Raw genomic sequence first — 23,793 nt, 5'->3', positions numbered from 1 at the left:
TGCGAACGTCTTAGTAACCTTTTATCTCCCTCTTGTCAAGACTTGCTGGTATTCTGGGGCCATCTAGTTCGCTGACCAGATCTGTCTGCAGCTCTTCGAACGCTGGGAAATCAACAATATATATCGCACATTCTGGTATTCAGTTTCAAATGAACACCGAAGAGTCCACCCTCTTGATTCTTAACAGATACGAACGCAATACAATGATACCCGTCCGCGTCTCTATCATGACCGAAGATGTGACTTTTCTCTGACCTTTCCAGTACTATAGACTATAGTGTCTCCCTGCTTGATAATTCGATCAGTTTTCTCGATTTTCTCCTTGTTTTCCTCGACGCCGTCTTCGTCCATTCGTCCTCTCTGGTGTGCGATGCCAGCCTTCCTGGATCGGCTCCAGGGCCATTTCAACGCCTCGGGTCTCGGTTACGTCCACGGTTTACATCTGGTCGTCGCCCATCTGACACCCCCTTTCAACAATCTATAGCGCCGACGCCCCCGGATCCCCCATTTCGGCCAGTAAATATTTTGGGGGTGCCAGATCTCTCACTCGCCGTGCGTTGCCCTTCTCGCGGTCTTCGATGAACACTTGTATGGTGCAGACCATAGTGCCTGGACGAATGCTTGGGGGTCTTCCCACTCGCCTAATGGACTAAAATCCCGTGAAATCTATAGGCATCAACAATTCCTTTATACCTGCGCCTCCATTGGTATCATACTCCCCTTTTCCAGTCGGCTGTGCTTCAAGCGATAATCAGGAGAAATACGTATTATCAAAATGCAGATACAAGTTGTAGACAGCCTTATTGTGTTATATCCTAAGTTTTCTCAGCACCTACCGAAGATCAAAAGATTCGTAATCTATCTAGATCGCTTTCCCTTGTAGACTGCCCTTGATTACTCCTCGGGTGCATCGGACTTCGAGGCGACAGCACCGTCTAGCCCTTTGTATTACCCTGCCGCAAAGGTCCTGGAAAGAGCCCAAACGGTATCCGCATAATGTCCTCGACACTTGTTGTTCCTGTACTCGATACTGGGTCCCTCGGTGATGTGCATGGTGTCATGGAGGACCGTATTCATTACCTGACCCACCTGGTATAATCAAGTCTTCCACACGATTCAACTTGTCAGCGAAGCGGTTCGAGGAGAGGGGATTTGGCTCTGTATCCAATGGTTAGACGGGTCAAGACATTGTTGTGCACCTTCCAGAGATCGAGACTGGTGGCTTCGGGTCGGAGCGCCAACAGATCACACCTCAGAACGTTGATCAAAGAGATCCACAGGCGGATAAAGCGAAGCTAAAGATGAGATAATCATAGTGACTAGAAACTCTGTACCGAGGTGGGCATCAAATGCCAAGACTGTAGCAGTGGACACTGCATAGCAGGACCGTGCACGTACCCGTGGACGCCATACCAGGCATAGTCTAGCGTGTAACCTTAATGATCTATAGATCTTACCACATCTTAATGGCATAGATCTTCAATCGACAATGTGGTGCGTTTCTATGAGACATACAGAGCTGAAATACAATTGAGATACTTGGGTCGATTCGTGAGACCGGCAATGATATTATCTAGTGGTGTAATCCTATATAGTGTACACACCCTCTCATCTTCTCTTTACGACTCTTGAGACTATTGGGGACTACGCTACTACCTTGATGATCATGAGAAGTGGGGTGGACCTACAGGGCAAATAGTTGAAGAGGGGAAGTTACAAAATGGGGAGCCACCTGAAGGACCCTCCGTTACCTACACAGGTAACTGCTTCAACCGTGTCCAGATCCCTGGGGTATAAATACCCCCCCTCCCCCTCTTTCTCTCTTTTTTATTTCTTCCCTTTTCATTTCCCCACATTTCCATGGATCCCATCACAAAATTTTATCAAATATTTTATCCACCCTGTATCTTCCATCGGGTCTTCCATCATCCACTGATGTCTTCCATCATCAGCTTAAGCCTCATCACTTCTTCTATCTTTTTACATCCACATCTGATGATATGAGACCTGCTGTCTGTATGCCCTTGACGCGTTGGTCTTAATCACGTCCACATTCATCATATGTCTGGTCAGTTATGCCATCCACTTCCGACTTACTTGTTCCTTCCTTACTTACATTCATCCTTCAGACACCTCAACCACATAACAATATATCCATTCAACGTGCCTGGCACCTGTCATGTTTATCATTCATCACATGACTTGTATGTTCTTCCTGTCTCTTCTCTTTACTTTTTTGCTCCTTCCGTCTACTTACATTTATCCTTCAGGCAAATAAAAGAAGAAAGGAAAAAAGAAAAAGAAAAAGAAAAACATTCCATCCATCCAACCATCCAACACTTCAATCAACCAACCATTCAGTCAACACTTCAATCAAACCATCAATCAACCATCCAGTCAACACCTCAATCAAATCGGCCATCCATCCATCCATCCATCCATCCATCCATCCATCCATCCATCCATCCATCCATCCATCCATCCATCCATCCATCCATCCATCCATCCATCCATCCATCCAACACTTCAATCAACCTCAACCAGTCTGATCGTGGCGGGCTTCACGGCTTCAGGACAATCGACAGACTGGTCAACCACCTGCGTTAATGATCCATGTCAATCACCCACCCGAACCAATCAATTCCAGTCTGACCGTGGCGGCCTTCGGGTTCAGGACAATCGGCAGGCTGGTTACAACCACTTCGATCATCCACTTCCATCACCCACTTCCATCACCCACTTCCAGTCTGACCGTGGCGGGCTTCACGGCTTCAGGACAATCGGCAGGCTGGTCAACCAACCTTCAATCAATTATCCACTTCCATCATCCACTTCCATCAACCCCCGAAACAACCACTTCCAGTCTGACCGTGGCGAGCTTCACAGCTTCAGGACAATCGGCAGGCTGGTCACATTTCAAATAACCACCCCTCGAATTGGTCAAAACTACTTGAACCATCCACTTCAATCAACCATCCAATCCCACCAAACATCCACTTCAAACATCCACACTTGACCACTCTAATGCTTTGACCTTGAAGAGGGGGGATGAAAAGAGACACTCTTCAATGCCAAAACCTCCGCAAGATAGTCTCTGGACGAGGATGCTCATCAGGAAGATGTTACATTATGTACCGAGTGAAGAAGACTCAAGACAGTTTGCTTTGGTGGTAAAAGGCTTTTTTCTTTGAGGTTAGCGCTTGCTCGCCTCCACCCAGCCATTTCAATCGGCCGCTTCAATCAATCATCCACATCCGACTATCCATATTCAGCCATGGACAATCATTAAGAGGAGGAATGAAAAGAGGTGGCCCTGAACGACAAGAGTCTCTACAGAAGAGTCTCCCTGTCATATACTATGTTATCGCTATGGTAGCCTTACTCAATTCATGACATTTCATACAGCAGCCTATTTTTTAGCATACGCGGCCTTTTCTGTAGGCATAAACCCGGGCTGAAAAGTAAACCGAGGTAGAATCAATCGAAAACAAATTTATCCAAGTCGAGTAAAACCAGACATCGTTATGTACGCTACGTAAGATTTCACGTTAAGCCTTGCTTGCAAACATGTTGTAATTTATACACGTATACAGAAACACCACCATTCTACCCTGAAAGCCACGCATAAGGTATTAGAGGTCAGCTTCTGGTACCTAGGTACCTATGGTCTTTTGATCATCTAACAAATGGGAGAAGTTCTTAGAATTTATAGGTCACCTTCCCATACTTCCTATTACTATATATCTTTTGCCACACTTCTATACATATAAATCTATTGTCTTAGTCTCTGATAAATACGAAGCAAGGGTGGTGGCATAGATGGTCTTAAGACTGCAAGATGGAATCAATCCTTGAACCCCTATAGGAAGCATGACAGTAACATATTTTCCCGGAAGGCTGAAATATGTAAAAGACGAGGAAGCCAAGAGCGTGGCCAAGGACCAGAGAGCGTATTACCATTTCTGCGGGGATTTCGAGACTTCAGATCATCGATGCTTTCCAACCGGCCGAAAATGCGGTACACAATTTGCTACCGGGACTGGATGCGGTCGTATGGCCTTTTGTGGTTCCCTCCCTTGGTGCGGTTGCTGTAACGCACAATCTCCCTCTCCTGGTCTAGATACCCTTGATAGGGTGGATTATCCAGTTCTCGGGGTAACAAGATAATACAGCTGCTTAACTACACATGCTAATAAAAAACCATGATCCTAGATCACATTCCTTAACTTGAAGACTATCATGGCCCCCCTTTATGATTCCCTTACCCGAACATCCTCTGGAGATTGACCTCAATCGCAAGCCCTATCATGCCATCTTCAAAGCATTCCATGATCGAGACTCTTTCATTGACATGGTATACAGCACTGTTTCCGGAGATCAGAGATCTACAAGGCAAAGTGGTCACTGTGGATGTTCTCCTTATGATTCAGCGAGAACAAATCAAGCAACCAGGGATCTGGGATACCCTCCATGGTGGATACCTGGGTTTTGTTACAAATCTACTTGTTCGACACTACTGGCGGCCTTATATAAGACAAGCTAGTATTACGAAGTACTGAGTTACTACACACCACAAAAATATCCGAGGGGGTCATCAGGGTACCCTAGACTACTGGATCATTGCCAAAGGGGAACAGAGACAAGCGGATTTTATTCGCTTATGGGCAATCCCATCTCCCCCAAACGTTGAGACATTCTGGTGAAGCAAGTATTCAAGAACTTTCTGGAGACATAATGTGCCGGGCTTTCCATTCCCTTCTACCGTCAACTCTGGGGGAGCTCTTTGGGTCTTGTCTAGAAGGTGAATATGCAGGGATGGGTCTAGATGCGGTATCCCTGTTATACCAGGTATACCCCTGGGGACAATAACCCGCCATAGCATGTATCAGAAATGGAACAGTTCACCAGACCCTACATCTGTAGATGGTCAATTGTTCGAAAAGCGAATCGTGAAGATCAGTCAAAATGGTCTCCATCGACAATACCCTCTTTCACAAGAAGGAATTACTGCAGCATCCTCCAGGGGGCGATATTGAAGAGTTCCATTTCAGAGAACTCTGCTCTGGGTACGAATCAAGCTCTTCCGGTAGGTAATGACCAAATACCCTGGGGAATCTTGGGGGAAGAAGACCTTGAGGACCCAGGATCCTGGTGGAAGACAACAATTTCCAGCCTTCAGGGGGACGAAAAATCGACAGACAACTTTACACCAGATGACTTAATTCGCCCAGTGGAGACTTCAAACGCTTCTATTTACCTGGTATTTAGATCTGTGCCATCACATATGTATAAGGCCGATGATGGCTCTGGGGCTCTTGAGTAGTCTTTTCGGCGGTCTTTTTAGTGGGCTTCTCAGATTTTCTGTTTAGATCTCTTTTTAAACTATTTTCTCCGCCTTTCTGGTTTTATAGGTAGGGGAGGAAAGAAAGCAGTAGGAGGCTTTATAAAATAATCTTTTTAATTTAAGCTTCTTTCTGTTTTCATGGAACAAGACATGTATAATTTATTATCTTTGTATTATATTATAACCAGCAGCGGTAATTCAGTGGTAGAATGCAAGATTGCAAATCTTGTTGTCCCGCGTTCGATCCGCGGTCGCTGCTCACTTTTTTTTTTCACAACCCTAAAACTCCCGAGGTCCACCGCCCAAACATAAATATCACCCATATGAGTGTACCCTTTACTAGACAGGCCATACAAAAAAATACACGTGCTTTTTCTCGACAATATGATAACAGAACCTTTTACTTTTAAATATAATACTAATATCCTAAATTTCGAGGGCAAGTTTCGGGGGCGCCATTGTGGTTATATATCTTAGTTAATTAACTATGTTAACTAACGTATTTCACCACCGAGCTGCGCACCCCAAAACACATAGTAAAAGCGATAAATTACAACATGATATTTCAACAACGGTTATCTATATAAGCTTTCCCTTGTAGCCTAATGCTTTTTATGTGATATCTAGCCACTTGTTGGGGTTTAGGGGAATTTAATAAATTAGTGATTGAGATATAACTATAAATTTCTGGAGTTCACCCAGGTATTTTTCGATACCATAATAATGCAAGTTCTCGATTTATTCAAAGTTGATATAGATACCAAAAATGCTTATCAATTGTTACCAGCGAGTAATGAAATTAAATAAAAGCGTTAGTTGTTGAAATATCATGTTGTAATTTATCGCTTTTACTATGTATTTTGGGGTGCGCAGCTCGGTGAAATACGTTAACTAACGTATTCGGTAACTAAGCGGGTGGTCCATGTAAGCCAGTGGTCCACCCCAAAACACATAGTAAATGCGATAAATTACAATTTGATATCTCAAACAACGATGGTCTGTGTGGGCTTTTCCTTGTAGCTGAATGCTTTTTATATGCTATCTCTACACTCTAGGGAGTTTAAAGAAATTTAGTAAACTTGTGTGAGGTTTATATACACTCTAGAGTTTTTGCCGTGTAATTTTCGATACCGCAATAATGCAAGTTTTCGATTTATTCGAAATTGATATATAATACTAAGAATGCTTATCGGTAGCTATCGGCAAGTAATTAAATAAAACAAAGACGTTGGTTGTTGAGATATAAGTGTAGTAAATATCGCATTTACTATGTGTTTCGGGGTGGACCACTGGCTTACATGGACCACCCGCTTACTGAATACGTTAGTTAAAGTTTTAAATCGTAACACAATAAGGGAGCTCCCTAAAATCTAGGCTAAAATTCGAATAACTATAGGACTTCAACAGATAAGATTAGTAAATACATGTTAACTAGATTATACATAACTAACTAATAAGAACCTAAAGAAAATTGGAGTACTAAAATTATGCTTTCTACCTTCCAATGCCGTCGGAGTCGACCGTTAGGAACTGCAAATTTATTGTAGTTCTTATAATATCGTCCTCTATTTAGTGGGATTTTAAATCTATACCTTTCTAACCTAAGCTTCCACATATTTTAAATTGATTTTAGGCATGGTTGGTGGTGGTAGTTAAATGCAAGTTGTAAATTGACGAAAAAAAGTTACATGTATTTGTACATATGGGTGATATCTTACGTTTGGATGACGGACGAGAGTTTGAAGTTCTATGATTTTTATAGAAAAGAAAATGTATGAGCTGGTTAGTGAGGAAGTGTGCCCTGCCATAGAATCTATACTAATACAATACTGTACCCCAGGTATAAAGGAAGCTTAACTAATACGTAACTAACCTTAATAACCTTTTTTTTGGGGGAAAGACTTGTATAGTTTATTATCCAGGCATTACCACATAAGTAGCAGTGGTAATTCAGTGGTAGAATGCAAGATTGCAAATCTTGTTGTCCCGCGTTCAATCCGCGGTCATTGCTTCTTTTTTCTTTTTTTCCTTCCCAAGGAATAAACCTTGACGCCGAGGATTGGCCTTCACGTTCACCCGATCTAAGCGCTTTTATCAACATAGTAGTACTTAGGCGAGCCTCCGGGTCACCCTCGCACTACCAAGAAAAGCATCAGAAAGTGTCAGTCTGTTATACCAAGACACTAAACACTAATATAACATAAAATTGAGAAGCCATCCGCTACCTGCGCTGCTATAGAGCCCTGCTAGCGCTAGTTATATAATTAGTTAGATATTTTTGATGAGGGAAAATATATTGGCAGAAAAAGGCTACCCGTAAGCGGTCAGGCATATTGAGATCCACACAATAACAAACCTTGAAACGTACAAAACAAGATCTCGGGACAACCTTCCCACATAGATATCGCTTCTTTGCATTATATCTCAACTGGCAGTGGTAATTCAGTGGTAGAATGCAAGATTGCAAATCTTGTTGTCCCGCGTTCAATCCGCGGTCATTGCTTTTCTTTTCTTTTTTTTTTCTTTTTCCCCCTAGGAATAAACCTTATATGCTGAGGATTAGCCTCCACGTTTACCCTATAGGCCCTATTAAGTCATCATATATTAAAGGTTAATTGAAGATACACCCTTACTTGTTCAAAGTGGGCCGAAGTGAAGCGGACTAGGCGTATTTTAAGCGTTGTAGAAGCGTTGTATAGATGCACTTGATTACACTCAATTTGATCCGGTCTGTACGTAGGATTGCTTGCTACGCGTAAGGCGGAGTGTTATTGCACTGGGTACTGATTTAATCAAATTTCCTGGTCAGTTACCTATTTATTGATACTGATTATATGCAAAACAGTGTAATGTTAATGGCGATGTATATATTTGAAAGTGTTTGGTGATATATATTTGACGAGGGTAAAACCCGACTCTGTCGCAGGACTTAATTAGGGCTCATAGGGTGTACTTGCTCAAAATCGATTCAGCTCCGAATGTCTCTCGTATCTACATGTAGTTCAATGTACTTTATGATTGGTCTCGCATTAGTTTGCATCAATTGATTTATTCCAACAATTATTCCATTGTCCTTGCTATGCCCTTTAGCCCTACCTGTAATGCCAATGCTAGCGGCACAAGATATACAAACCAGATCCCGGATCCCTAATACATGCCTTGAGATCCCCCGAAAAGCAGACAGATATTCATTCGTCATTCATAGATATAAATCCGTATAAAAAAACCGTATGATCTTACTATGCCCCCGCTCAACAGCGCTCAAACACCCGATACAGACCCTTCAGATCTGCAACCTCAACCACACCCCGCAGCAGTCGTGACGTGGCAACCAGTCGCGCACGCAGAGCTGGGAATACAGCATACTCCAACATGCGAACCATCTGCGCACGACGGGCTCTAACAAACGCATCGTCGTCCTCGACCCCAGAGCCATCGGCTACAACTGTCTGCGAAAGAATTGGAAGCTGCTCAGGCGTGTAAAAAGCAGCTAGCTCACACAGAAACGTACGGAAACAACCCTCCTCACTACTCCAATCCACATACGGCCCAAGTCTCAGCAGGAAACGAGGTAGTTTAGCCAGCGCAGGCAGATAACCCTTCAGCAACAGCGGGATGGCTAGCAAATCTCCGTCGGGACTGATCTGCAGCGAAAAGTATTCATTCAGCATCTCGCGACGCTCGATCAGTGTGCGAGCTATCATCTCAGGTGCATTGGCGAAGATGGAAGCGGCTTCTTCCCCGTTGGAGTCCGGGTGCTCATGCCGTTCCGATTCGGCAGCGATTTTCAGTAGATCTACCAACTTTGGCGCTGGGTCGAGTCGGATTATGCCGAAGTTCCCGAAGTCGGTTAGGCCCACCTGGTAGAAAAACTCGTGGCAGGCGAGTCCGTAGTCGATTAGGTATAGCTTCACGCCAGATTGGATTGCTGCGAGTCGGCGTCGCTCGTCGACCAGCCCGACGTAGGTGTGTGATGCAAACATCTCTGTTAGTGTGTTGTGCATTTCAGAGCGAACAGAGGCGCGGAGACTTTTGACGGAAGTGAGGGCGATCTTTAGGGGTTGGCGATCTGTTGTTTCGTATTGGAGGCCGTCGTCTAGGGTTGATGTTGCTGGGGTGTCGGTTTCTGTGGGTGCAGCTGGGTTGGATGGGTCGCGAAGTGACGCTGCGGTTGGGCCTAACATTGCTGTGATTTTGCGGACTTTGGAATCTGTTCGGATGAGGTTGTTTTCGTAGGGTTTCTTTGTTGTTGCGGGTGTTGCGGGTGTCGCTCCAGCTTTTGCTGACTCTGCTGATCCCTCGTGGGCTGGAGCGCCTTGATCGCGTTGTAGGGACTCGATGGTCTGCACACCAGGTAGGAGGCTTTGTGTTAGGAATGTTCGACTCGAGTCCACTTCAGCTAGCTTGGATCGGATTTCAATGCAAACAAGCTCGATAATCTCGTCTTCATTTAGGAAATTCACTTCGCGCTTGGTTGGGTGTACATTGACATCGACGCGGTTAGGCTCGATTTCGAGATCAAGATAGATGAAAGGGTGGCCGCCCTTGGGCAAAAAGGCAGAGTAAGTTTGTTCAACTGCACGTTTAACAGCAGTTGACTCCACTGCACGGTGGTTAATGAAAAGCAGAATCACTGTCTTCTTAACATGATAATTGGCATTAGTAGTGAAGCCGGATGCACGAAAACCGAACTTTGTATCTTCGGCTTTGAATTCAACAAGCTCATTCGCCACGGCACTGCCGTGAATCTGGCGGATCCGGTCGACAGTATTTGCGCTGACTGGAGTCGAGATGCTCACACCGGAGTCTCCGTGCTTGCGGCATGAGAAAGCGACCCCTGAGCAATGCACTGCGTACCGGCCAACGACATCGAGAATTTTGGCATATTCCTCGCTTGCTGAGCGGAAAGCTCTCCGTCGTGTGGGGACGTTATAGAAGAGATCCTCGACCTTGGATTTTGTTAACTTGAAAACATGCCAGATATCAATTTGTTTCACTTACGGTGATCTGAGTTCCTCCTCGACCGGCTGTTGCCTTGGGTGTAGAGTTCTGGCCTGGCTTTGCCGGTATCAACTTGCCATCTCCGTAATGTGCTCGCCAGGCGCAGCTGGATCCAGCAGTCTTTGTTGTAACTGTCAGATGTGCGATGTGACTGATACTAGCTAGAGCTTCACCGCGGAATCCATATGTTCCAATGGAGGTCAGATCTTCAAACTCTTTGAGCTTGGATGTAGTGAACCTCTCGCAGAGGATAGGGAGATCGTCTCGCTAGATAGTGTCAGAGACAGCTGCTGTAACATAAAAAATTCACTTACATCAATGCCATGGCCATTATCAGTAATCTGGAGTAGCTTCAGACCACCTTCCTTAATCAGGACTTCAATTGAGGTGGAGCCAGCATCGACGGCGTTTTCGATGAGTTCCTTCAGTGCGTGCATTGGTGCAACGATAATCTCCCCAGCAGCAATTTTATTTACGACATCGGGATCCAAAGCCTGAATGGAATTTAGTATTTGTTCTATGTGATAGTATACGATGGGACTCATGCGCACGCGTTACCTTACCTTAATTTTCTTTGGTTTAGGGGGTTCCAGAGGCTCATTTTCCTCTGCTGCGCGCTTGGTACCGCGTTTATCAATAGACTCAATATCCATATCGTCTTCCATGATGATTTCCAGATATCAAGAAGGTGTTTGGGGGACAATGGATTGCACGAAGCGCGTGCAGTTGGAGAAAAGGCGAAGTTTTGATAAGGCGATAAGAGAGCCTAGGCGTCATTGTTTGTGGAGATCGTTTGCTCCGATGCATTCCAACTTCCTCTCGCAATGAATAAGCAGCAGTTCGGTCGCATTTGTCCTCTGTATTTATTCGTCGCTTCGATGTCATAGAGGGGTCCATAGAGCTCACGGAGCTTGCCCTTCATAATTCTGTGCGCACATTATGACCCCCCCAAAGATGCCCCTTCGGGCTGATGAAGAGATGGGCAAGAAAGATGACGACCATCGACCATCCGATCAAGCGCGCTTCCTACCTCTGCGCCACCGAGCAATGCCTCGGCCTCGCCGAATACTGTTCGCTATCATTGCTCTTGTTCTCGTCTATGAGTTCTTCAAGCACATGCCGACGGACCTGGGACCGGCCGTCGATCGGTATAACCCTGCGATTGCGAAACTACGAGAAGAAAGCCTTGCCAAATGGACTGGCTCAGATAAGCCACCGGTTGTTCTCAAGCCAGACACTGTGCTACCAGACAATTTGCCTCCAGTCAAGGTGTTGGAATCGAATCAAAAAGAGGAAGCTTACGATGGGATGATAAAGTTCTACGAGTTGCCCCACTCTCTTCCTCGCTATAAGTATTCACAGAAAGCTCCCAGCCGCGCAGTTGTGTTTGCAGCTTCAAGTCTCCGCAGTGTGTCGGATCTTTTGCCCTTAGCTTGTCGGATGGCTGGTGAGCGGTTGAACCACGTGCATTTCGCACTTATGGGAAAGGATGAGGTTTCGATTGAAGGTATCAAGGAAGTCAACGGAATCAGAGATAGTGAATGCCTGATGACATGGCACGGTATGATATCCGGACTATGATAACCCAACGCGTTTTGCTGACTTGGCGACGACTACAGATGCTCGGCCTGACCATGCACTCAAATCTACCGATGACCGTATGAAGCGGTCTGTGATGGGGGGACTGCAAAACATACAAACCTACATCAGCCCGGAGGTTATCATTACACAAGGTCAGGGCTGGGAGGATTCCTTTTTCTGGGACGGGGTCGAGGTCTATTCTCGAGAAGACGGCATCCCTCACGTTGCTTTCTCCACTGCATCGAGAGACCTTATGTGGATAGCCTCGCTGGATAGCGAAGCTCTTCAATGTAAGTTATATCCCCCTATTTGGTATGTCGTGTCTAGAAATACTGACCGTACGTGCAATAGCGTGGAACAAGATACAAATCGAAATGGTGGTACATGCACCATCCGAGTCTTCTGGGTCTTTGATCCGGCTTATGCAATCATTGGATGCAGCCGACTATTTGGGATCGGTTCCAAGCTTGACAATAGAGCTCCCTCAGCGGGTAGATCCACATTTGCTTCAGTTTCTACAACATTTGGACGGGTTGACCCAGCTTCCTGGCCGACTCACTATTCGGCGGCGCATCCAACCAAACATGGACACAGCAGAATCATCGCTTCGAACCGTCGAGTCATTCTATCCACGGGACCCTGAGGTGACACATTTGCTTCTGTTATCTCCACAGACCGAGCTCGCACCATCGTTCTACCACTACCTGAAGTTTGCTGTGCTGAACTACAAACAATCTGCCCGGGCCAAGCGCATATTTTCCAATATGATCGGTATCTCACTCGAACTGCCATCATCCAAACCCACGGCTGACAGCCCGTCTTTCAACCCACCGCCCATGAATGTTGAAGGCAAAGAACAGTTCCTTCCCTCGTTCCTGTGGCAGGCCCCCAATAGTAATGCAGCTTTGTATTTTGGAGATGCATGGGCGGAATTCCATTCCTTTGTGGCCAACCGCCTGTCGACTCCAGAATCCGCGACGGCCTCCCAAACAAAGTTGATCTCAGAGAAGTATCCTGCCTTTATGGAACACATGCTCGAGATGATCCGTGCAAAAGGGTATTATCTCCTGTATCCATCATTCCCGGGTATCAAATCTTCGTCAATTGCCACAGTACACAACGAGCTATATCAACACCCAGAAGAATTCGGAGGCACCAATCTCGCCACCTCGGGTGAAGAAGCCACTCAAGCCATCAATGATCCTACTCAGCCACTTACAGGTGGAGATTCTACCGACTTGGGATCTATTGAAAAACCACTGAACCACGCATCAACTATCATGCCACTGCTTGACTTGTTCTCTTCCGGTCTTCCCGATCTTGATGCTTTGCCTCTGCTTTCATATGACGGAGAGGGGTTAACGGCCGCGGCATACACCAAACAGAAGGAAGAATATGCCAAGCAGTTTCGAACTAATTACGGAGGATGTACCAGAGATAGCAAGATTGATGATCCCTCGGCAGACCTATTATTTTGTATTCAAGACTGAATTCCTGGCAAAATTTCCAGGATCTGAATTGTCATTTCACTGGCATGATGTTTACCAGATTCAGAAATATATGTAAGAATTTAAATTTCAGTCTGAAACACATCCAAGTCTTTCTCTCCCTCATAAACCATACCTATAAGAATTTGAGTGATATAATTGAAGTCGTAGTATTGCAAATCCAAAACAATGACGAGCGCCTCCAGGGCTTGGCACCTTATGTAATCTAATTCCGGAGCTGCACCAGACCGAGCTCTGCTTCTCCATCACCAGCTTACAATCCACTTGCATTACTCTTTACTTGCAGAATTCCATCTATTTCTGCTTTGTAACACTATCTTCTGCTCATCTGCTTGATACATACCCCTCCCACGCCGGTTCGATTTCCCCCCGACTTGGTCCCCAGCTACCATCAGAAATGGCCAACGAGGGCGAACGGCCAACCTCCGCCGACAAGGGCAAGGGCAAGGTTGATGATGTTCGCGATCTGAACGGCAAGAATACCGAAAATGGCGAGAAGCCAGCAGACGAAAAGAAGAAAGATGAGAAGTCTGAAGATGGTACGTTGCGATAAGGCATTTCCAAGGATCTCGCAACGGAGCATGTGGATTCTCTTAAGGGTCCATGGTGGTACTTGGAGCAACACGCTGACGGGAATTCTCTATAGAGGAACTCAGTGAAGAAGATCAGCAATTGAAAAGCGAACTTGAGATGCTCGTTGAGCGGTTAAAGGTAAAGTCACCCTCCTGTCCCGTGCGCATAGCACAATGACGTTAATCATCTTCTTTGATCTCAATAGGAACCCGATACCTCGCTCTATGAGCCTGCTTTGGACGCAATCAAGAACTTTATCAAGACTTCTACATCCTCCATGACAGCTGTTCCTAAGCCTCTGAAGTTCCTCCGACCGCATTATGATGGCCTGGCAGAGCTATACGAGAAATGGGTCCCAGGTCCTGTGCAGGTTAGTTCTGCAGTACTTCCATCGCTCTGTGATGATCTAACGATATTATGCTTTCTAGAACTCGTTGGCTGATATGTTGTCGGTGCTTGGAATGACCTATGGAGACGAAGAGAAGCTGGAGACCATCAAATACCGTCTGTTGGCCAAATCGGAGGACCTTGGCTCCTGGGGTCACGAATATGTCCGACATCTCGCACTGGAAATCGGACAAGAATATCAGAACCGCTTGAACGCAGACCAGGATACCCAGGATCTAGTGGATCTTGCATTGTCTTTGGTGCCCTATTTCCTGAGTCATAATGCCGAAGCCGATGCGGTTGATCTCATGAGCGAACTGGAAATCATCGAAGATATCCCTCAATTCGTTGACGAGAACACTTACGCACGAGTCTGCTTGTATATGGTCAGCATGGTCAATCTCCTCACTTACCCTGAAGATCAGCAATTCCTCCGAACCGCCCACGGGATCTACGTCCGCTACAACAAACTTTCGCAAGCGATCGTGCTCGCTATCCGGTTGAACGACACTGAGCTTATCAAGAGTGACATCCACGCTACGACCGACAAGTCTTTGAAGAAACAGATGGCCTTCCTTGTCGCCCGGCAGCAGATCTGGCTTGACCTTCCGGCTGAGGACGAGGAGGGAGAGGCCTTGGCTGATTGTCTCAACAACACTTCCATTCCGAAGCACTTCAAATCTCTGGCTAAGGAGCTCAACATTCTGGACCCCAAGATGCCGGAGGATATCTACAAGACACATCTTGAGAGCAGTCGTGGAGCCGGCCTCACTAATCTTGATTCGGCACGACACAACTTGGCTAGCGCATTTGTCAACTCATTTGCTAACGCCGGCTTTGGTAACGATAAGATGATGTTAGTGGAGGGTGATAAGGGCCCGTGGGTGTGGAAGACCAAGGATGATGGCATGCTTTCCACAACTGCGTCGCTGGGTATGCTGCTACACCGTGATGTCGAGGATGGATTGGATAAGATCGACAAGTTCACCTATGCACAAGAAGACCAGGTCAAAGCTGGTGCACTGCTCGCTATTGGTATCCTGAACTCCGGCGTCCGACTTGACTCCGACCCCGCCCTTGCCCTCTTGAGTGACCCTGACAATCTTGAGGCGAAGAACGTCCCGATGAGAGTTGCATCCATCATGGGTCTTGGTCTGGCATACGCCGGTTCCAACAAGGAAGAACTGCTTGAGGTTCTCCTCCCGATTGTGGAGGACGCCTCCCTAGATATGCAACTGTCTGCCATGGCAGCAGTTTCTCTCGGTCTCATCTTTGTTGGTTCATCAAACCACCAGGTCAGCGAGGCAATTGCGACCACCTTGATGGATGAAGAGCGTCAGAAGCAGCTCAAGGACAAGTGGACAAGGTTCATGGCTCTTGGTCTGGCACTTCTGTACTTCGGCCGCCAAGAGGAGGTTGATGTCATCCTTGACATCCTCAAGGCAGTTGACCACCCCATGGCTAAGCCCACTTCAGTCCTTGCCTCAGTATGCGCTTGGGCAGGTACTGGTACAGTGCTTAAGCTACAAGAGCTTCTCCACATCTGCAATGACATCATTGAAGAGAAGGAGGAGAACAAGGGTGATGAGCTTGTTCAGTCGTACGCTGTTCTCGGTTTATCTCTCATTGCCATGGGCGAGGATGTCGGACAAGATATGATTCTCCGCCAGTTCGGACACCTCATGCACTATGGATCTCCCAACATTCGCCGGGCAGTTCCCTTGGCTATGGGTTTGATCAGCCCCAGCAACCCACAGATGAAGGTTTACGATACACTGTCCCGGTATAGTCACGACAATGACAACGAAGTTGCCATTAATGCTATCTTTGCCATGGGTCTCTGTGGCGCTGGTACCAACAATGCCCGTCTTGCACAGCTTCTCCGGCAATTGGCCAGCTACTACCACCGCGACCAGAACTCACTGTTCATGGTTCGCATCGCCCAGGGTCTTCTACACATGGGCAAGGGTACTATGACGCTTAATCCTTTCCACACCGACCGACAGGTCCTTTCCCGTGTCTCAGCAGCGGGTTTGCTTACTGTGCTTGTATCACTCATCGATGCCAAGCAATTTATCCTCGCTGAACACCATTACCTGCTCTACTTCCTCATTACCGCCATGTTCCCCCGCTTCCTTATTACCCTCGACGAGGACCTTCAGCCACTCACCGTCAATGTCCGCGTCGGCCAGGCTGTGGACGTGGTTGGCCAGGCAGGTCGCCCGAAGACCATCACTGGATGGCAGACTCAGAGCACGCCAGTTCTCCTGGCACACGGTGAGAGAGCCGAGCTTGAGGATGAGCAGTACATTCCTCTGAGCAGCACTCTCGAAGGCTTGGTTATCTTGCGCAAAGTACGTTATCTTCTCTGCAGTCCAAATAGCCAGTACTAACCTATCTTCCAGAACCCGGACTACGAAAGCCCTGAATAAGCAAGCTAGACTAGATATTCCCCGATTTACATCCATTGCTCGCAACCAGCGGGACTCGTATAGTGGTCGGGTTATCGTTGGATCTAATGTATTCAGAACGAATGAAGAATAGCATGGATTTATTTTACAAGTTTTATATCTGTTTGGCTTCTACTACAACCAAAACTGCCTGGATCTATGAGTAGACTACATATGTGAGCCTGTATAAGTAGACACACCCAGCTTGAACCAGATGCTTTTCATCTGCATTTGAAAGGTAATCAGTATAAAATTGTAATTATCGCATGATGCTATCCAAACAAAGACCAAGCTATCCAGGTTCTCAGCCCGGATAGGAAACAGGGCTTAGGGCTAGGTTCTTATCAACTTTTTTCCTCCGCTGTATCGTTGACTGGTCCAACTTGTCTTGAAGTTCTGGTCTCCAACGAATCAATTTAGGGAAATTCGAAGAAAGTGAAAAGCTCCTTCATTCCCTCGCAATCATGAAACTCGACGCTAAAGCTATTCGCTACCTCACCTCCGAAGATTTCCGAGTTCTCGCAGCGGTACTTATCGGCCCCTCTTGAGTTTACCCCGCGATGTTCTTTTGAGGATATATGTCGCGCATTCTTCATTAACTAACATGGGTGGTTTGTTCTAGTGTGAGGCTGGTAGCCGAAACCATGAGGTCGTTCCAACGCCGTTGATCTCGCAGCTTTCGGGCCTCCGAGGCGGCAGCGGTGTCAACCGCGCAATCTCAAACCTCGCGAAAATCAACTTGATTGCAAAGGTCAAGAATGCCAAGTGTATGCATTCCACCTATTTCTGCATCTGATCTTACCACTAATACAAGTGTTCTGCATATAGATGACGGCTACCGACTCGCATACGGAGGATTGGATTATCTTGCACTGAACGCGCACCAAAAGTCAAAAGTCATCTATTCGGTCGGCAACCAAATCGGCGTGGGAAAGGAATCAGATATCATCGTGGTGGCAGAAGCCAGCGGAGCCCAGCGCATTATGAAAATACACCGTCTCGGCCGTATCTCGTTCCGAACAGTCAAGACAAACCGTGATTACCTACGACACCGCAGCTCAGCCTCATGGATGTACATGTCTCGATTGGCAGCAATGAAGGAGTTTGCTTTCATGAAGGCTCTGCACGAGAACGGATTCTCCGTCCCCGATCCTATTGCCCAGAACCGACACACCATCGTCATGAGTCTAATCGATGCCTTCCCTCTGCGTCAAATCGCAAAAGTCGCCAACCCCGCTGGGCTATACTCCGAGCTTATGAATATTATCTTGGATCTTGCGCGATATGGTCTTATCCACGGTGATTTCAACGAGTTCAATATCCTTATTAAGGAAGAGCTTGCCCCTGAAATGAAAGGAAAAGAGCTCACCGAGGAAGAGGAAGATGAGCACATCCGGCTGGTCCCGGTTCTCATTGATTTCCCGCAGATGTTGTCCATTGACCACGCTAACGCTGAAATGTACTTTGATCGTGATGTGGAATGTATCAAGCGGTACTTCAAGCGAAAGTTCCACTTCGTGAGCGATTCAAAGGGCCCTACTTTCGCCGAGGCTAGAAAAATGCTCCTCAAGAACCCCGGCAAACGTCTGGATGTTGAAGTTGAAGCCACAGGTTTCTCGCGCAAGATGGCCCGTGAGCTTGAGGCTTACATGGCAGATGTGGGAGTCAAAGGAGATGGAGAAGCTTCTAAGGATAGCGATGATGAGGATGACGATGATGAGGCAGAGTCTGGATCTGAAGACGAGGAGGGTGGTGCTCTTGATACCAAGTACTCCGAAGATGTCGATGACAGCACCAAGCGGTTAGAAGACCTTCGAGTCTCGGGATCATCGGAGCAGTAAAAGGAGATGATTCTGGGCTTTTTAATGACCATTTACGATGAATAAAGCATGTAATATAGGTTTCAAATTATCCTATCAATGGATGTCTTTTAGAATACCCCAAATCTTCCTAGAAAAGAAATATCAAAAACATCACACTTTACACTTTTTACAACAGACCACCACAATAGACATGACAAGGACACATAAATGACCGACTACTTCTGTATCTAATATACCAAAGACACAATGTAATCAATTCCGACTCTTGACTGAACCTCCAACAGCGAGTGTTTTGTTGTTCACTATTGGCGTATACTTGAAAGTCATGTGACCAGATCGGCCAACGCAGTTTTGATGGATCCGCAAGCACATCCAACCCCCAGATTCCTCCACTCAACACAACACGATGGTGCGTCTCAGCAGTGTCCAAGCGAAAGCGCTGCGCCGCCTGCAGAACCAGGCAGGAGTCCAGGCACCCCCGAAAACCAAATGGCCCAGCGTCGTCGGCAAGCCCGTGTACCTGTACGTTGCCCAAAATTTCCAGGAACCCGAACTCGGCTCGACCAAAACAGCATCTCAACAGTCTTGATCGCTCAATCGGACATTCGCCACGAAACAGAAAAGTACCAGAACTAATTCCTCGCCTCCTTAGACCTCAATTCCGCGTCGCTCTAGTCCGAACCCCCAACCTCACCCCCCGATATGCTCAATTCCGCGTCCCCCTCAACTTCAACAAGTTCGATCTCCGCAGCTACCTATGGCACTTGTACGGAGTCGGATCTCTCAGCATCCGCAGTTACGTCCAGGCACAACCAATCACACGAATTTCGCGCGATAACAAGGGTTTCGGCCCGTGGCGTCGACCTAAGTCGCAGAAGCGCATGACCGTTGAATTGAAGGAGCCCTTCGTGTACCCAACGCAGCCGAAGGATCTGAGCCCGTATGTGACGCCCACTCTTAACTCGCTTGTTCCTTTAAAGCTCAATTCCTTTGTCTTCCCTCTCTATATTTCCAATACTACACATGCACCAACCAAGCTGAACATCGTAACTAACCAATTTTCGCCTATAGATGGGAGAACGAAAGCTGGGCAAAGGCCGAGAAGTGGCAGATCGAAATGCAAGAAAAGGAGAACCCCAAGCCGAACAAGGGTGAGAAGCCTGATCAAGAGTTGCGCGATGCCTACAAGGAGCAGGCTAAGGCGCTGCTCGAGAAGAAAGAGACTTGGAGACCGACCTGGAAGGCTCTGGGCTTGGAGCCACACCAGGCTGCTAAGAATGGCGGGTTCATCCCTTCTTCTACGCTGCCAGCTTGGTATTCTAAGCATCGGAAGCACGGAGCGCGGTAATCAGGTTTGATGAGATTCCTTGCATTGTTCTTCATGGTTTTTTTCCCCCGACATTGGGGAAAAGTGGTGTTTCTTGCTCTATCTTCTGGTCCATGTTATTTTTTGGCTGGATCTGTGTATTATACTCTTGGGGTAGATTGTATACATCTTGAAAATGGCGTATCATCTTTTCTGATCTGGTCAAGGCTTACATGAATCCTTAAGATAGAATAGATTTTGTAAATTGTGGTGCTGGTGCTGGAACCGAACCCGGTATGTTCAGTGATATAGATACGAAATAACAACTGGCAATAACACATCACGAAAGACAAGCTGATTAAATACAAGTTACTGGGGCCTCGGCCTATTATACGCTATGCAAAAATGAGAGTGGGGGACCGAAATGCCGGACAGAAGATGAAAGTTGCAAAGCGCGTTGAACTTGAGATGTTGAGAACGGCTTACAGTCGACTCTCAACGAAGTTCATCTCGTGTTGGCCCGGCCACTGGGCATCGGGCCAGACTTGGCGCAGTCCTTCCCAAATGTGCCTGCGAACAATTGTTAGTAGTGAACTAAACTAAAGTCGGGAAGAGATGACATACTTGACGTAGATGATTTCCAGACCATCCTTGACTTCCTGTGGGACATCTTTAACGTCTTTGCGGTTGTGGTCCGGGAGAAGCACGGTCTTGACGCCCGCACGCAGAGCACCAATTAGCTTCTCTTTGATACCGCCGACGGGCATGACCCGGCCGCGGAGGGAGATCTCGCCGGTCATGGCAATCTGCGGTGGAACGGGCTTGTTGCTGAACAAAGAGATCAAGGCAACAGTGTGGGCAAGACCAGCAGAGGGACCATCCTTGGGAATAGCACCGGAGGGACAGTGGACGTGCAGGCTACGGCTCTTCATAATATCTTCATTGGGGTCGTGGGTGAGACCGAGCTCGAAGGAGTGTGCCTTCACCCATGTCAGGGCTACTTCGACAGATTCCTTGAGCACGTCGCCCAGCTTACCAGTTAGCTGGACGCGCCCGTTGCCGGGCATGTCTGCAACCTCGATGAACAGGATGCTGCCCTGGCCACCGGTAGAGTAGGCGACAAGGCCTGTGACTACACCAGGACGACTGTGTTTCTCGGCAATCTCTTCCTCAAATCGCTCGGTTCCCAGGATATCCTCCAGATCATCGGCTGATACGACAGGGTTATAATCATTTAGGCGGTCGGAGTCCCCAGCATCAGCATATTGAACGGCCTTGTGGCGACAGATAGAGCCAAGTTCCCGCTCTAGGTTGCGCACACCGGACTCTCGGGTGTACCCGGTGATGGTCTTATCAATCACGTCATCGGACATATTTACCTGGCCCTCAGTGAGACCGTTAGATCGAATCTGCTTCGGGATCAGGTGTTGCTTGGCAATGTGCCTCTTCTCAACAGTGGTGTACCCAGACAGGGAGATGGTCTCCATGCGGTCCAGTAGAGGTGCCGGAATTGTGTCCAGGGAGTTGGCAGTAGCAAGGAAGAGAACCTTGCTCAGATCGATAGGGATGTTGATATAGTGGTCAGTGAAGGTGTGATTCTGCTCAGGGTCAAGAACCTCCAGCATGGCGGCAGACGGATCGCCTTGGAAGTTGGCGCCGCCGACCTTATCAATCTCATCCAGCAGAATAACGGGGTTTGCAACGCCAACCTTCTTCAGCCCATTCACAATCAAACCAGGCATAGCTGCAACGTATGTGCGTCGGTGGCCCCGGATTTCCGCCTCGTCTCTGACACCGCCAAGGGAGATCCGGTGGAACTTTCGGCCAAGCGAGGCGGCAACGGACCTGGCTAGACTGGTCTTACCAGTACCAGGGGGGCCGACTAGAAGCAAGATAGGAGACTTGTCGGTCATACGCTTGGACTTGAGGATCTCAAGGCGGGTCTCCAACGCAACCCGGTCAGACTCGGAGAGCAGGGGGACATCCTTCTCGACATCTCCAACTGCCGATGCGTCCAAGTCCCTAGAGAGTCCTGAGATCTGGCGTTCAACATCCGAGTTTGTGGACTGCTTTAAGCGCAACACAGCCAAATACTCCAGCAGTCGCTTCTTGATTCGCTCCAGGCCGTAGTGGTCCTCGTCCAGCTGCTTCCTGGCGTTCTTCAATGTATCTGGCCCAAGCTGATCCTCTGTGACCTTGGTCCATGGGATTTCTGACAAGTTCTCCAGATAAGTCCGACAAACACCGTACTCGGCGTTGGCAGGGTTCATCTTTCGTAGGCGTTTCAATTCTTTGTCCGCAACCTTCCGAGCTTCGGGACTAAGCTGGGCATCATTCAACTTCTGTTGTAGCTCGTCTACTTCATTAGGCTCCTTCTCCTCATCATTGCCACGCCCACCAGGGGGTGCCATGCCGGAGAGACCCGAAATTGCACGCTTTGCGAGCAGCTCACGTTCACGGGGGTCGATCTGACTAATATCCACCCCGGAGGAGGGGAATGAAGTCGAGCTAACCGAGGTGACCCTGACGCTACTCTTAATATGCTGTGCCTGTCTGGTGAGAATCTCAACAACTCTCTCCAACCGTTCTTTAACATTCAGTGAGCCGAGGATACGTAGCTTTTCCTCAAAGCTTGCGTCAGATACATCTGCCATAAAATCAGCCAGCTTGCCCGCCTGTGTCAATTCTGTCTTTGATATATAGAGCTCGAACTTTCGGGCAACGAGTGGCGAGAGACGAGATGAAGCTGCCGACAGCAATGAGGAGAGGCGTAGGAGAGTGAGAAGCTCTCTAGAGAGCTGTCTCAATTGCTGGAATAGCTCAGCGACTTCTGCGTCACCTTGCCCAGAGTCTAGAAGTATAGGAAATATGATTAGCCATCAGATCCCTATACTTTGTCCGTGGCGTGGGGACTAACTGGATTCATCATGAATGAAGATCTCGGCCTCAAAGTATGGCCGCTCTCGCAGGACCTTCTTAATAGTGAATCTTTGCGAGCCTTGGACAAGCAAAAATGGTTCGGCGTAGGCCCGGCGCTGAACACCGATGACTTTGCCAATAGTTCCGCAGCGGAACAGGTCCTCTTTCCGTGCCTGACCGGCGTCAATCAAGTCATATTCCTCCTTTCGCTCTGAGTCTGAATCCTCGCCATCGAGTAGCTGATTTCCATCCCGGCTCAGGAACGGTGAGTCGAGTGGGATACAGCCGAAAGTGATAGTGTTCGCATCTCGCTTCGAAGGCTTGTCCACGAGTGATGAAAGAAGATTGGCGAGATCGGGGCGGTTGGCGACTGGAATACGTAGAGTCACACCGGGTAGCAGAACCGAGCCCTTGGCAAGAGGTACGAGGGGAATCTTGGTTGTTCTACCGTTAGATCCCATCTTGTACGGGAGCCCTGATGAAATAAGGTGGCAAAGGAGGAGGATCAAGATGTAAAGTATATGAGTGGTAGAATGTGGGGGAATGGGGCAATGGGGGAATCGGAGAATGTGGAGAGGGGAAAGATAAATGGATTATGTGACCTCGGGGAGATGGAGTTTCCAGAATCACGTAGAGCAGAAGTCCGGGGGAGATCAGTCGCATGTCTTGTAATCTCCACGTCCCGAAGCCGAGGTTGACGATCACTGGAGATTTAAGGATTTTACTGTTTAAATTGTATAGTCTACACTTGATTTTATAGATCTACATTTTATTATGAGTTTACTATTCTCTTATTTATATTTCCTAATTTATCCCATGGCTGTATATACCTACGGTTGTAGAGGACTTGGAATTATCGGATCTGCACGTGTCCCGTGATCGGAGCTCTCCAAATCCACTT

The 23,793-nt window shown here is 47.4% G+C and overlaps 8 protein-coding genes across 8 annotated transcripts; 6 read left to right on the top strand and 2 right to left on the bottom strand.

Annotated features, from left to right (window-relative positions):
• Positions 1–996: 996 nt before the first annotated feature.
• On the top strand, positions 997–1,310 carry N7447_007760 (uncharacterized protein; the record flags this gene model as incomplete). Its single annotated transcript, XM_057232022.1, has 2 exons — positions 997–1,092; positions 1,176–1,310. 2 exons carry the CDS (start codon positions 997–999, stop codon positions 1,308–1,310), a joined length of 231 nt encoding a protein of 76 aa, XP_057083787.1.
• A 751-nt stretch (positions 1,311–2,061) lies between these two features.
• On the top strand, positions 2,062–3,016 carry N7447_007759 (uncharacterized protein; the record flags this gene model as incomplete). Its single annotated transcript, XM_057232021.1, has 2 exons — positions 2,062–2,360; positions 2,545–3,016. 2 exons carry the CDS (start codon positions 2,062–2,064, stop codon positions 3,014–3,016), a joined length of 771 nt encoding a protein of 256 aa, XP_057083786.1.
• Positions 3,017–8,595: 5,579 nt separating this feature from the next.
• On the bottom strand, positions 8,596–11,010 carry N7447_007758 (mismatch repair ATPase MLH1; the record flags this gene model as incomplete). Its single annotated transcript, XM_057232020.1, has 4 exons — positions 8,596–10,293; positions 10,346–10,612; positions 10,660–10,839; positions 10,909–11,010. 4 exons carry the CDS (start codon positions 11,008–11,010, stop codon positions 8,596–8,598), a joined length of 2,247 nt encoding a protein of 748 aa, XP_057083785.1.
• Positions 11,011–11,284: 274 nt separating this feature from the next.
• Positions 11,285–13,416, top strand: N7447_007757 (uncharacterized protein; the record flags this gene model as incomplete). The annotated part of the gene is made up of 3 exons (XM_057232019.1): positions 11,285–11,906; positions 11,965–12,216; positions 12,278–13,416. The coding sequence occupies 3 exons, from the start codon at positions 11,285–11,287 to the stop codon at positions 13,414–13,416; spliced, it is 2,013 nt and encodes a 670-aa protein (XP_057083784.1).
• Positions 13,417–13,831: 415 nt separating this feature from the next.
• On the top strand, positions 13,832–16,826 carry N7447_007756 (proteasome regulatory particle base subunit RPN1; the record flags this gene model as incomplete). The annotated part of the gene is made up of 5 exons (XM_057232018.1): positions 13,832–13,973; positions 14,081–14,145; positions 14,213–14,377; positions 14,436–16,748; positions 16,800–16,826. 5 exons carry the CDS (start codon positions 13,832–13,834, stop codon positions 16,824–16,826), a joined length of 2,712 nt encoding a protein of 903 aa, XP_057083783.1.
• A 482-nt stretch (positions 16,827–17,308) lies between these two features.
• On the top strand, positions 17,309–18,685 carry N7447_007755 (protein kinase RIO2; the record flags this gene model as incomplete). The annotated part of the gene is made up of 3 exons (XM_057232017.1): positions 17,309–17,371; positions 17,467–17,611; positions 17,673–18,685. 3 exons carry the CDS (start codon positions 17,309–17,311, stop codon positions 18,683–18,685), a joined length of 1,221 nt encoding a protein of 406 aa, XP_057083782.1.
• A 388-nt stretch (positions 18,686–19,073) lies between these two features.
• N7447_007754 (mitochondrial 54S ribosomal protein uL23m) lies at positions 19,074–20,015 on the top strand (the record flags this gene model as incomplete). The annotated part of the gene is made up of 3 exons (XM_057232016.1): positions 19,074–19,189; positions 19,320–19,607; positions 19,739–20,015. The coding sequence occupies 3 exons, from the start codon at positions 19,074–19,076 to the stop codon at positions 20,013–20,015; spliced, it is 681 nt and encodes a 226-aa protein (XP_057083781.1).
• Positions 20,016–20,455: 440 nt separating this feature from the next.
• N7447_007753 (putative LON domain serine protease) lies at positions 20,456–23,353 on the bottom strand (the record flags this gene model as incomplete). The annotated part of the gene is made up of 3 exons (XM_057232015.1): positions 20,456–20,543; positions 20,598–22,824; positions 22,891–23,353. The coding sequence occupies 3 exons, from the start codon at positions 23,351–23,353 to the stop codon at positions 20,456–20,458; spliced, it is 2,778 nt and encodes a 925-aa protein (XP_057083780.1).
• Between the last annotated feature and the right edge of the window lie 440 nt (positions 23,354–23,793).

Source organism: Penicillium robsamsonii (genome assembly GCF_028829455.1).
Source record: "Penicillium robsamsonii strain IBT 29466 chromosome Unknown utg000004l_segment0_segment0, whole genome shotgun sequence".
Taxonomy (NCBI): domain Eukaryota; kingdom Fungi; phylum Ascomycota; class Eurotiomycetes; order Eurotiales; family Aspergillaceae; genus Penicillium; species Penicillium robsamsonii.
The sequence above is the reverse complement of the archived record's forward strand: the minus strand, read 5'-3'. Positions and strand labels throughout refer to the sequence as shown.